The sequence below is a fragment of the Trichogramma pretiosum genome, unplaced genomic scaffold (assembly GCF_000599845.2).
Source record: "Trichogramma pretiosum strain Unisexual culture from Peru unplaced genomic scaffold, Tpre_2.0 scaffold36, whole genome shotgun sequence".
Lineage (NCBI taxonomy): Eukaryota > Metazoa > Arthropoda > Insecta > Hymenoptera > Trichogrammatidae > Trichogramma > Trichogramma pretiosum.
The window spans coordinates 1,571,928-1,585,735 of NW_019641685.1; the positions used below are offsets into that span (position 1 = coordinate 1,571,928).

At 37.6% G+C, this 13,808-nt stretch overlaps 1 protein-coding gene across 3 annotated transcripts; it reads left to right on the plus strand.

The window, feature by feature from the left end:
• Positions 1-1,368: 1,368 nt before the first annotated feature.
• On the plus strand, positions 1,369-12,718 carry LOC106659881 (troponin T, skeletal muscle). Of its 3 annotated transcripts, none has more exons than XM_014382620.2 (10): positions 1,369-1,658; positions 3,025-3,069; positions 9,518-9,548; positions 9,626-9,827; positions 9,908-10,050; positions 10,134-10,352; positions 10,426-10,518; positions 10,594-10,674; positions 10,844-10,922; positions 11,620-12,718. In XM_014382620.2, the coding sequence occupies exons 2-10, from the start codon at positions 3,044-3,046 to the stop codon at positions 11,901-11,903; spliced, it is 1,158 nt and encodes a 385-aa protein (XP_014238106.1). In that variant the 5' UTR covers positions 1,369-1,658; positions 3,025-3,043; the 3' UTR covers positions 11,904-12,718. The 3 variants fall into 3 exon arrangements, with proteins under 3 accessions (XP_014238106.1, XP_014238105.1, XP_014238107.1); XM_014382619.2 differs by lacking the exon at positions 10,844-10,922 and adding an exon at positions 11,382-11,460 and having other exon boundaries at positions 1,381-1,658; XM_014382621.2 differs by lacking the exons at positions 1,369-1,658; positions 3,025-3,069; positions 10,844-10,922 and adding exons at positions 5,557-5,624; positions 8,444-8,461; positions 11,382-11,460.
• The last annotated feature ends 1,090 nt before the right edge of the window (positions 12,719-13,808 follow it).

Here is a 13,808-nt window from a genome sequence, read left to right on the forward strand (position 1 = left end):
ATATAATATAAGTAGGCTTCGTTTGAGAACGAATGATTTAATCGACGAGTCGAGACGGTAAATTTTATTTTATTTTTTTTTTATAATGAAAGAGTTGTAAATATTGAAAAATGATTTTGTATCTAATGTACAAACGCCGAGGCTTGGATAAAGTGAAAAACTTTTTTTATATTTTATACTTCGCAGTATATTTAATTGAGAAAAAAATGTGATATATGCTGTCGCCGATCTCTTTTTCATTGACTCATGTGTATGTAGATGTATATAATTTATTATTTGTAAATTGCGGAAGTATAAATACTTACAATTTTATAATTATTACTTTTTTTAATTTTTGAAATTTCTACAGAAAATAATAAATTATATTACTTTGAACAAATTATACATTCGAACTCAGACTCATGTACTTGAATGATAAAGGAAGTCTTCATGTAAATACCGATCGACGATCGATTACTCAACTTCTAATTCATAATTATCAAAATCAATGATCAAAAAAAGAGATATACGAATGAGAAATAAAAGCTGAATCACAAAATGGTAAGTTGATCATCGATACATTTGAAACTTGCAATAAATCAATGCAGCAAAAGAAGCCGCGAATAAATACATCAAAAGGCGGAGGCACGATCGCCTCCGCGAGTAGGCAGTTAAGTCTAAATAGGCCGCCACACGTCGAGCCATAATAATGACGAGAATCGCGACATTAAAAATATTGCCACGGTCCAAAATTGCTAATGAAAACATACGATGCATAAAAAATCGGTATGTGTCTCTTAAATACGTTACGTACTAACATTTTTCTATGGCATTCCCAATGATGGAATTTTGTTTTTTTTTTTATTTACAAAAGCACCGACGCGTATGGAAATCAATGTACTATGACATAAGACGGGCGTGGTGCTAATCCGACATTCGGAGATCTCCACGAGGCGTACGATCGGTAGTGGAGCTCAGCGATCGGCGCGATCGATCTATGGGGACGCGTCATGGCTGCGTATATCGCATGTGTACGCGCGGGCGTGTCAACTCAAAAGCAGCAGCAGTAGGTAGTACGTCAATCCCCGTGTTGAGAAACGTTCACTCGCGCGTGTCTCTCTCTCTCTTAATCTCTCGAGTCCAGCTCCGAGCTGTACAGAAATAGCCGCTTCGCAGAGTAACCGCGCGCGATGGACTGGGGCGAGAATTAAGCGCCTGCATCTCTCGTTGCGGCGCAAAGAGGACAGACGTACCCACGACGAAGGCCTGAAAATAGATACCTATAGTAAGTATACGGACGCGTGCATATAGCGGGAGGAGAAGAAGAAGAAAATCGAGTCGGCTCGAGAGAGACGTCGAGCTTGCAGCAGCACCCGGCAGCTAGTGGAGGAGGAGGAGGAGGAGTAGGCAATATATAGTAAACGCGAAAAAGCTCATCAAGCTCGGTGCAAGCTACCTTTCAGAGCCGCTGCCGACCAGTCGCTGAGACCACCTCTCACATTCCCACGGGCTCTGCTGCTGCTGCTGCTGCTGCTGCTGCTGCTGCTGTCGCCGCCGCCGCCGTCAGCCTGCGAGACGAGAAAAGAAAAATCCACACGCGCGCATTTTCCCCCCGTGCTTTTCACGACACACAACACACGCACACAGTACCATCCCATTTTTTCTGTAAAGGAACAAGTGTAAGTCGTATTGAATATACGCCATCTATAGATATGTATCGCATGCAAACGTAACACCGTAACAAGCTGTTAACTATTTTTTTTTCTTTTTTACTTTTACTTTATAATTGCTCACATTTTTTCACATTTGTCGCCAACCCGTCAATTTCTCTCTCTCTGTCTATCTGTCTCTCTCCGTCCACTCTCACAAGTGATGTGCTGTATAACGAGCAAGTGATAATTAGCAAAGTGCCGTGTGTAAGGAGAGGATCGTGGCAAATGTCAACTGTGCGTTTTTGTGCGCGACACAAGGAGTGAATTGTGATTTTAAAGTTGAAATCATCAATAGCTTTTCAACGATCGCTGCGATTTTTCATCGAACTAGAAAAATTTTTTTTCATCTATTTTCGATCTAACCGTGGAATTGCGAGTGCATCGTGCTGGTGAAGTACGAGATGTGTCAAGTGCTGTACTGTGCTTTGAAAATTTCAGAAAATAAAAGGAGTCGTTTTTATTATTTTGAAAATGTTGTGTGCTTCCGTCCAACGATTTTGCTGCAAAAAGTTAAAATTACTCGAGCTCTACTATGTAGACCAGTTTTGTTCAAATATTTCCAACGCACAAATGTTTAAACGCTCGTGCGATGGCTCCGTTTAGAGGTGGCCTCTATAATTAGGCTTGCCTTAACTGAGGGATTGTCGCCGTATAAAGCCAGAGAGACCAAGAGAGAAAGAGAGACAGAGAGAGAGAGAGGAAAAGATATTTGAAACAATATTCACTTTTGGCAGGCCGATGCAGTGTGCCATAATAATTTTTAGCGCGTGATATAATAATCCCCCCGAGTAAACAACCATGAAACGCGCAAAAAGAAAATAGAACGAGCGCGCGCGAAAATATATAATGGTCCGTTACGTAACCCTCAGGTGGAAAAGTCGTCGATCCGACACTAGGGCTAAAAAAAGCCAGCGTGATAAATTTCTGAGATTTCGCCTATTGTACTTTTGATTCCCACGAAGCTATAGAAAAAAACGAAAGAGTGAGAATACGCATAAATTAGAAGATAAAAATGTACGCATGAATGGGGGAAAAAAAAACTATAAACGTCGGTAAATTAATAAATCGTAAAAAATGGTTGAAAAAAAAGAAATAATAATAAAAAGACGAGCGCGTGTCATCTCGTGTTTTTCTAATTTATCTTTTTTTACGGCCGATCGCGTGTCCAAATTGTCACAACAACACTAATTCGCGGACGTGTTGACACGAGCGTTATTTAGTTTTATCTGCTTTTTTTCTGCTGCTGCTCTTCACCTAACGACCTCGTAAACCTCTCTTTTTTTCAAAGACCGCCCAAAGATCATCGTACGCCTTCTTCTTTTTTCTGTTTCAGCGTCTCTTAAACTCCAAACATGTCGGACGAAGAGGAACAATACTCGTAAGTACACACGATTATATACTTTTTTAGCTACATTTTCGCATACGTATATAGGGGAGAGACGGGCATGAGTGACACCATAACTTCAAACTTGCTTCCTGAAGCGAATTTTTAAAATTTTTCAAATCTGAAACGATCATTGCAAAGGGGAGCTCAAGCTCTATAACATATATTAAAATTAAAAAATTACAATGAAATTTCTATTTTTTATTGAATTTCAAATTTTTTTTCGTACAAATATCATAAATGATGAAAGGACTATGAAAAAATTTATTTCATAATTTTAAGTTGAAAATTGCATTTTTTATGGAGGTGACACGGTTACCAGCCATGTTCCACTTACCCGCCTCTCCCCTATGTATTGAAAAAAAATACCGATCGACCGAACGTGTCGATTTTTGGCTCTTTCGTCAAAAGTCACGTTATATTCGCGAACTGAAATTATGTCGAAGCCAGCAGCGCACGTTATATACTCTCCCTCTCTAATGACGTACGCGTTTGTTTCGATTCGTTGTCGATGACATTGTTATTGAGTTATTTTGGCCTATTTCGCGCAAAAAATAATACGTACTCGTTGTTTACAGAGCCTTGCGATGATTCGCGGATTATTTATAGATATCACTTTGAACCATAGGCACTACTTAAAATTTTGCAATTGTTAAAATATATTAATGTTTGATTTTTTTTTTATTTAACGTAAAATCGTATACGAATAAGGAGTTGAACAGTTTTCTGCTAGCGAGCGAGCGCATTGTGCCCCAATGATATACGTAGGTGACGGTAAATATATATTCCAAAAATACACTTTTAGATATTTTCACGAAACACCTACTGTCACACTTTCTTACCGAAATTAACACAATTTTTTTTCTCTCGATCAATTCCCATTGTCGTAAATGTTCCTCGAATGTTTTTTGCACCCCCTTACGTCGGTAAATTAATCGAACGTTACCTGTAATTCATTGAATGATCATAAATAAACATCAGCCCTACTTTTATGTATACCTTTTTGATTAACCAGTGTACCTTTAACTATTTATTTTTTGCAGCAGCGAAGAGGAGGTCGAGGAAGTGTAAGTTGATTTATTTCGCAGCGATCGATTCACCCTCTCCTGTACTCATTGAATAATGTTTGACTTTTTTGTTTGTCTCGTTACAGGAAGTAAGTGTTAATCCTGCAACTCAATCATGGTTACCATACACAAGTTTTCTAGTCGACTCTTTTCAACCCCTCTTTAATTCCATTCCCTTTTATTTTTATTTATTTTTTTGTTTATTTAACTGTCACAACTGAAACACCTTTAAAGAAACTAGTAGTAGCTTTAGTACCACCCCTTGTAGTTGCAATCTCTCTTCTCTCTATTTTTAATCTAAAATCCGATATCGATGAAGAAATCGTCATCATCATAGAGTCTTTTGCGGTATATATTACGTAAAGTACCGAAAAGTTTTTTGATGATCGAGTACAGAAAAATGGTCGTCGAGGAGAACCTAGAAAAAGAGAAAGAGAGAGAGAAAAAGAATAGCATTTATTCTGTAATGCCGGCCGGTTTAAAATTAGAGCGCGTGTTTCCTTCACGAAAATAGAGCGGTGTGTCCGGAGTACGCGCGCGCGCGCGCGGACGCCACTAAAAGCTACTCTACCCGGATACGGATTTAGTCGCAGAGAGACAGCCCGAAAAACAGTTGCAGCAACGAGAAAACGAGCTTGAAAATTTCACCTCTCGATGCGATGCACCAAGATGCACTTGTTTTTTTTCTTTTTGTTTTTCAAAGCGCGAATTTCTTCCGTTCGGTTTTCGTGATACGATCCATAGAGAATCGACGATAAAAATCGGTATCGTAAAACCGACGCTTATATAGGGACGATAACGAGGCGGCAAAGCAAAGCATATTGAATAACACAAAGTCCTCGACTCGAGAGCCGGCCGAGTCTAAGCCGTACGTACGTTTCTCGCGTTTATAATTAGAAACGAAAATCGCGAAACAGAGTGAGAGAGAGAGAGACAGCGTCATCTCTCATGACAATGAAACGATCTCATGCCCCGCTCTATAACGGCCGCCGCCGCCGCCGTTGCTCTGCTGCCCACGACACGTCGAGTGTGTTATTTCGGTTCGAGCCTATTATTCGCAGCTGCATAACGCATACGTATATAAGTGATTGAAGCTCTCGGGGTGGTTTCTCAGAGATGGCCCCTTTGATTGTTATACAGGATATATAGACATATTATATGTTGTTCAGGGAGAATTATTATACACACATAATTTGTTAGGAAACCAAAAATGATATTATGGAGCCAATGACATTAATTCATGTTTAATTCTTTTTTTTCTTGTTGCCTTTTCCACATTGCGTCCGTACTACGCGCCCGATCGCACGAAATCCACAAAAAAACCAAAAAAAAAAAAAAAAAAAAAAAAAAAAAAAACAAACGAACGAACGAACGAAAAAAAATTGCAATCGACGCGGATCGACTCAAATCTCTCTGTCTATCGCGAAATTCGATTATTTGATACGATAATCGAATAAACAGGCAACCGGAGAAGAAGACCGAGTAAGTCTAAAATCCAGATATTTCAATCTGCCGCCAAAATAATAATGTATCTGTATTACGTTGTTTTTTCTTCACTCATAACTTTAATATCTGGTTAATTTTTTCTTTGTTTGTTACATGTCTACTAGTCTTATATATATGTTATTTTCTTCGTGCTGTTGTAATTCTTTTTTTTTTCTTAATCATTGAAAGTCGGTCGCATTATTTTTTTATTGTGGTATTCGTCCTATCTCGCTTTTTACTGTGTATTTCGAATGATTTGGTGTTTGTATCGATGTACTTGTATAGTTGCAATTACAAAAAATTTTCATTATTTTGGAATTTTTTTAATCACTAAGTTGAAATTTTCAAGTCATATACTAGTTTATACAAAAAAATGAGTTTATCATTTGGATGAAAATATTTATTATTGAAAACATTTTTATTTATTTTTTGTTTATTTTCATCGCCGCGTTAAAGCACATAATTATTATTATTATTTTAAAAACATTTCAAAATAATAAAGATTCATCGTGAAATTGCTCCCAAGTACAATCACGTAATTCATTCATAATACACGTGTAATAAAGAATAATGTTGAGCGCGCTTTGAAAAATAAAATTTAAAAAATCCACGGGATGTAGCACGACGCCGCCGGTAAATATAAGTTCTCATTATTAAAAATATAGTTCATGTTTTTTTTTTTTTTTAATATAATTTTGCTGAAAAGTCCTCTCAAGTCGAGAACTTTTTTATTTTTATTTTTCTTTCTATTCATAGAGAGCTCATATGAGTTAATGAAATTATATTTAGTAATGTCGTGCTGCAACTTCTTGTCTGTTATGCACTGCTATATATACAAACATTCTGTAATATATGTGTATATACTTGATATACATAGAAAAAAAAATATTTTTGAATTAAAAGTACAACGTTTACCCAAAGTATGATGTACGAACTTTATAATATAACGATTTATCAGCACCTGTACGTTGCTTACAAGCTATTTTTATTTTAATATTTTTTTTCTCTCTCTATATTATACTCGGACCTCGATGCAGGTCGTGTACATTTTTCCGAGATCACTCCAAGATCGTGATTTACTGGGACCAGTTTTTTATCTAATAATTATTTTATCGCTCTGTGTCGTGTTTTGTTGTTACCTTCTTTCTTTCTTTTTATTTATTTATTTATACATATTTAATCTCGCCTTTGACAATAATATCGCTGAAGTGCAGGCTTTAATCTCATTTCTAATGGATGAAATATAATTCAGCGTTTTGTTACTTGTGATGTCCAAAACAAAAAAAAATTAAATTTGATCGACTCGAATACACATATTTCTATTATATATAGCACGCGTGCAATTGGTTGGTTTAATACGTACTTTTTTTCATTGTAAAGCAGCAACAGCAGTAGATAGCAAGAAAAAAACGTAGTTATTTGTTTAACCGCATAATTATTTGGAATATGTATAATTTTAATTACAAGCGTAACGTAGGCAAATGTAGAAAAGTTGGAATCGTTTTTGTTGTACTACTTTGAGCATTATATGTATATATACTTGTCGAATGTGTTCGATTGTTATGGTAGATTTTTGAGCTGAGCGTCGAAGGCTTCATGTGCACATTACTCGATACACTTAAAAAAAAATGTCGATTTCACAACAGCATATCAGGGGAGAAACATTTATCAACGTCGAGAAATCCAATTTTTTCTTATTTTTCAAAAAAGCAGCACCGCAGCGCAACACATACGATATACTCTCTCCCTTATTTGGTCGAAGCTTGCAGCCGCGGATGCCAAGAAGTGTGTTGTAAGAGCCTCGCGGGCAGCTTAATATTACGCGTGCCGCAATTTTATCGCGCAACGGTATTACCGAGCAGCCCCGCACACGCGGCAATGATTTTGTAACGAGCGCAAATTTTGCAAAACATACACATATACACACACACACACACACACACACACACACACACACACACACACACACTCGGGGGGGTTATTTTTCACTCGACTCGATTTTTCCATCTAGCTAGAGAGACGAGGCGGAGGCAGCTTAACCCATTTTTGCGAATGCAACGCGCTCGTTAAGCCCGCCTCGTGCGTTGCACACGCATATTTATATTTTCTCGCCGCGGCTCTCTCGCGAGCCAATGGGTACATTAAGAAGTGCATAGAAGTTTGTGTAGCCGTAGGTGCCGTTTTATATTATATCTATAATTGGCCCACCGCGTGACCGCGTTGAAAATTCCAGACTCGAGCTGCCATCGTAGTAGTAGTAGTAGTAGTTGTGTATCGGTCAAAAGCTCGCGTTGTTATACACACATGGAGCAGATGCAGCTAACGTCTGACACAAGATGATGATAATGATGATGACGACGACGACGACGATGGTGTATTTTTGTCATTGTTTATTGGCTTGTTTTTTTCCAATTAAACGTTTCGTTTGCGACGCGGGCTCTCGTTGAATTTTTCAAAAATCTGTTTCGGATATAGATGAAATAATGAAAAAAAAGTCGACCAAATGTTACGAGCGCTATAAAAACAAAAAAAATAATCCCATAATAATAATCAAAACCTGCATGCGTTAAAACCAAAAATGCATTATAACTGTTGTTGCATATTTATATGTATGAATAAATGTATGTGGCATCTGTTGCACATGTCCGTATCACTCAAAAAAATAATGACCAAAAAAAAAAACATTTACATTTGTATAAAAGCATGCAACAATGGCTTCTCTACAGTTAAAACCAAAATTTTTTTAATTTTCGAACACCTCTGTGCTCCCTCCATACGAAAGTTTATTAACGCACTTGTGATTTCTTTTTTTGTAGGGGTAGGGCGTCTCAAAAGTAAGTTGAAAATCTACGAATTATGTGTACATATATAAAAGCAAAGCAAAGCCAAAAACAAAAAACAAAAACCTAAAATGTTGCACTTTGTGTTGTTGTTAATTTTCGTTCCTTTTTTTTTTTGTTCACTTTTCGTTGAACGTGTCGTTAACCTAATAAAGGGTTGCCAAAGAAGCTGCTGACAAAACCATAAAATCCCGACCGATGTTATAATTACTTGTTCTTATTTGTTTTTTTGTGTCTGTTTATCACTGCCCGACATATAATCCAACGAAATAATTAAAAGTCAATATCATAAATAATTCTGGAAAGCCCAACACATTCTGTGACAAATAATAACACACATACAGATATATTCACGTCTGATTTTCATCGACCTTTTCTTTTCACAAGCTCGTATTATATTATACAATGATTAAATACGAAATGGAGAAGATCGTAGATTATTATATTAAATAAAAAAAAATCATAAAGACACAGTCAACGACAGCACACCCGCTTCTTACTCGCTCTGCACCGAATTTTTTTCGAGTTACGTTTTAATTGTTGCCGAAGTATACTCAAGGCAGCTAAGTTTGAGGCTTTATTGCACGGGAACTTGATATAATTCATGCTGCGTATTCTATCCCATCCACCTATAAGTTTCCCAAATTATGATCCATCCATCAAACTTTTTCCTCGTGATCCGACGCAATAAATGTCATTTTTAAGAAGTCGAACCGCACAACGGCTCAACAATGTTCGCAAACGACGAACTTAACTGTGCTTCATCGAATTCGGAGCTATTTATATAAACCCGAGAGCGAGTCTATTATAATTCTACCGAAAAGGCGCTCTATATAGCCCGAGCTCGATACAATAACTGCAGTGGCGAATAATGCAAAATATAACACAGCATGCGTTAGCTTCGCTGCTATCGTTATTATTTAATATTCATTAATATTTAATCGAGGCCAATGATCAACGCTAAGAGAGAAAAAAAAAAGAAAAAAATCCGTAAACTGACATTGACCTTCGCTTATTTTTGCCCGCTTCTTCTTATCCAACGACCAATAGGGAATCCGGCGAGGGAGCCGAGTTTATGAGGGTGAGTTTTTTACGTTCGTCGTAGTCTTGGTTGTTCGTTTTCGACCATCGTTAAAACGTACTTTTTTAATCGCATAGAGACAAGAGCAGAAGAGAGGCGATCTAGACGAGCAACTGAAAGAATACATCGCAGAATGGCGAAAACAGAGGGCAAAGGAGGAGGACGAGCTGAAGACCCTGAAGGAGAAGCAGGCCAGGCGCAAGGTGTCGCGAGCCGAGGAGGAGAAGCGAATGGCCCAAAAGAAGAAGGAGGAGGAGGAGCGTCGCCAACGTGAAATCGGTAACTTATACGGGGCTTATACCTTTTCTCTCTACTCCTTTGCATGGACAACCAACCGATGATTTTTCTTCGACTCGCAGAGGAGAAGAAACAGCGCGACATCGAGGAGAAGAGACGGCGCCTCGAGGAATCCGAGAAGAAGCGCCAAGCCATGATGCAGGCCATGAAGGAGCAGGCCAACAAAAAGGGACCCAACTTCACCATTCAGAAGAAGGATCTGGCCGTGAGTTTTTTGTTTTTTTTTTTTTTTTTACTTCCGTGGTGAAAATTTAGATTCTGACACCGTGTCTTCCTCCCAATGTATAGGGCCAGATGTCGTCGGCGCAGCTCGAGCGCAACAAGACGAAGGAGCAGCTCGAGGAGGAGAAAAAGATCTCGCTGAGCATTCGCATCAAGCCGCTGGACATCGAGAACATGAGCATCGACAAGCTGCGCTTCAAAGCCCAAGACTTGTGGGACCAGATCGTCAAGCTCGAGACGGAGAAGTACGATCTCGAGGAGCGCCAGAAGCGACAGGACTACGACGTAAGTTGATTTATTTTCGTATCGTGCACAAAAATTTTCGTGGAAATTAACGTTTATTATATTGCGTTTACAGTTGAAAGAACTGAAGGAGAGACAGAAGCAACAGCTGAGACACAAAGCTCTGAAAAAGGGCTTGGACCCGGAAGCTCTGACAGGCAAATACCCCGTGAGTATTTTTTTTTTTTTTTTTATTCAATACCATATGTTTCTCGAAGACTGACTTCTTGACACTTGATTCCAGCCAAAAATCCAAGTCGCATCAAAGTACGAACGGCGCGTGGATACCAGGTCGTACGACGACAAAAAGAAACTCTTCGAGGGTGTAAGTATTTTTCTCGTATGGTGAACTCTCGAACATCGTGGAAATCGCGTTTACGCGTGTGAAAAAAGGTTTTCCGATCGGTCCGAAATGACACATCAATTTTTTTTAAAGTAATTTTGAAGAAAAAAAAAACTACGAGTAAAACGGGTTATTTTGATTTGAATCGCAGGGTTATAATACGCTATACGCAGAACTCACAGAAAAACTTTGGAAACAGAGAATGGAACTGTTCATGAAACGCACTAAAAGTGAGTCTCGACGAGCCCCCCCTTATTGTTCACACTACGTGTATGACAAAAAAATGTTTAATGTCTCCCCGCCCCCCCGAATTTTGAGATTTGTTTGGAATTTCGTCCTTGTTCATCACATGTTTTCATCCAAATTTGTTTTTAAAAATCGTTTTATAAATGTTATATACTTCCTTGGATATTTTTATCACTATCGAATGCTCCGTAGTTTAACCCCCCTTGACTTGAATGGACAAATAAACACGTCAACCATCTCTGTTGTTGTAAAAAACAAACGTATTAACCATCGATAAATTGTATTATTAACGAAAAGAAAAGAAAATAATTGAAATAGAAGCGATTACTTCGAGTCGACGAACGAGCGAGAGAGGAAAAAAAAGCAAAAACACGATATCGTATACGGTAAAACATCGTTGTCCTAGCATGCCATGGTTTTCGTTCTTCCCTTGAATGTTACAGGGCCTGACAGACCAGATTAAGGAGGCCATGGAGAAGGCGTGGTCTCAGCAGAAAGACCAGTTCTTGGGACGACAAAAGGGTACGTATCCCACACATCCCCTCGGTGTTTCTAAAAACGTTCACTTGGCTTTTCTTTACGTGATTGAAAATTGGATTCCTTATTATATATACATCGACGAGACAACAACAAACTAATCTTTTTTCGGTTCTCTCTCTCTCCCTTTTTCTGCGATTACAGCGAAGCTGCCCAAATGGTTCGGCGAGAGACCCGGCAAAAAGAAGGACGACCCGGAGTCGCCCGAGGGCGAGGAGGACGTCAAGGCCGACGACGTGGTCGACGACGACCTGGAGGAGCCGAACTTCGACGACGAGGAAGAGGAGGAGGGTAGCGAGAAGGAGGCCAGCGAAAAGGAGGAGGAAGAGGAGGAAGAGGAGGAGGAGGAAGAGGAAGAGGAGGAGGAGGAGGAAGAGGAGGAAGAGGAGGAGGAAGAAGAAGAGGAGGAAGAGGAGGAGGAGGAATAAAAAAAAATGCTCGCAACCGCTGCAAACTACCTCTACGCACGTTAATGAAAATTATGATAATGTTTACATACTGTATACGAGAGAAGAAAAAAAAAGAAAGAAATTTCAGACGAACACACGCATATTATCAATACTATTAAATTATTATTATTATTATTACACTTCATCGGCATACGTCATTGTTCAATTACCTTACCTCCGCCACTTCGCCTCAACCTCTCTGATCGTTTTCGTTTAATTTATTTACTTTACTTTATAATCATCGAACTTTAGTCGATATCTCGCTGCATATACATGAGTTAGCCGATCGCCTTACTCAAATTACGGTTTTTCATCAGTCCGTCGGTCTTTCTCGATCTTTCGTTTATTTATTTTTTGTTCTCTCATTCTCTCTCTCTCTCTCTTTCTACGTCTATCTCTATATCCGCACGCGCCGCTGTAACCACGCTCAAATCTGTCTGTAATATGTTTATCGCTCGTTTATTATTATTATTTTTTCGTTAAAACGTTAACGGCCAACCGACAGGTCCGTCGCTCGACGACGACTGCATCCATTTAAATTATGATACATAATATACTGTAATACTGCTATACGATAATTTTAATATTACTTGATTATGTGAGTAAAATGTACGATGGATACAAGGATGTTTCATTGTTATTACTATTATTATTACTATAATTATTACTTATTATTACTTATTATTACTATTACTATTATAATAATCATAATGTATTATTAATATTGCGTCGTCACTTGCACACTTGACGCTCGGTATGAAAATAAAGTATAATTGTCATTGTAATTAATAGAATGGAATATGTGTATTATTTCATTGCCCAGAGGGAAAAAATTATCCATTAACTTGAATCGGTTATGCAGGGGGTGGGTGCCACTAACGATACTTAAATTATCTTTCAAATTTAAATTTGTTACGGAAATGAGGTCAGCTCGTTGACTGCAAGAGAATACAAGTTATGACGACTTAAGCATATTTATAGTCAATGATTTAATCAGTTACACTAAATACCGAAAATAATATATTTAAAAGATGGAATCATTTTCCGTTTAATATATGCATAAATTCATTATTACATTTATTAAAGGTCTACCTAAAAAATAAAATAGTTATTACTTTAAATGTGACTAGCATAGAATGGATTAAATCGACTAACCACATTCAGAAGATGCAGAAAAAAAACTCAAACGATTTCAGCGAAAGGTGTTTACAGCGTTCACCAATCATTGTTATAAATCCATGGAGAAAGTAAAGAATCGTTTCAATACGATGATAAATATAATATCAAAAATGCATACATTACTGAAGCAACGATATAAGGGTACGGAAAGGGAAGAGTTTTAGAACAAAAAATGATTTTTTCGTAAAATTATTGTTCAGATTTATTTAGAATTCGTAGAGAACACGTGGATAACTGAACATCGGCATTGTTAATCATTATAAACATTTCTAATATTTTTCGGCAGACGTAAAATTTATTCAGTGTGTAATTAAAATATATATAAAAAAGTATAAGCGACTAACTAATACTATTACAGCTTTTCAAAACTTACTGCTTACAGTTGTAGAAACATATTTATAAGTCTTATAAAATTTAAAGAAAATCATTCGTTTTAAGTATAAAGTAGTAAATATCTACAAGTACCATGTCTCCATTCCTATATAAATATTTTTCTTGAGGGAATATGCTTACATAATTAAGTACAATAAAAATTATTTTCTTAGTCTTTATGCGCATGTAAAAGAAACAATTCATAAAACTTAATTATCAATCAGAGACTGTACGTTACAAAAATTCAAGAAAATTGCACGACAGTCCATGGAACTGACGAGAAAAAATTAATTTGGTTTAATTTTCAGCTGAGCAAATCAAAGTTACATGTAA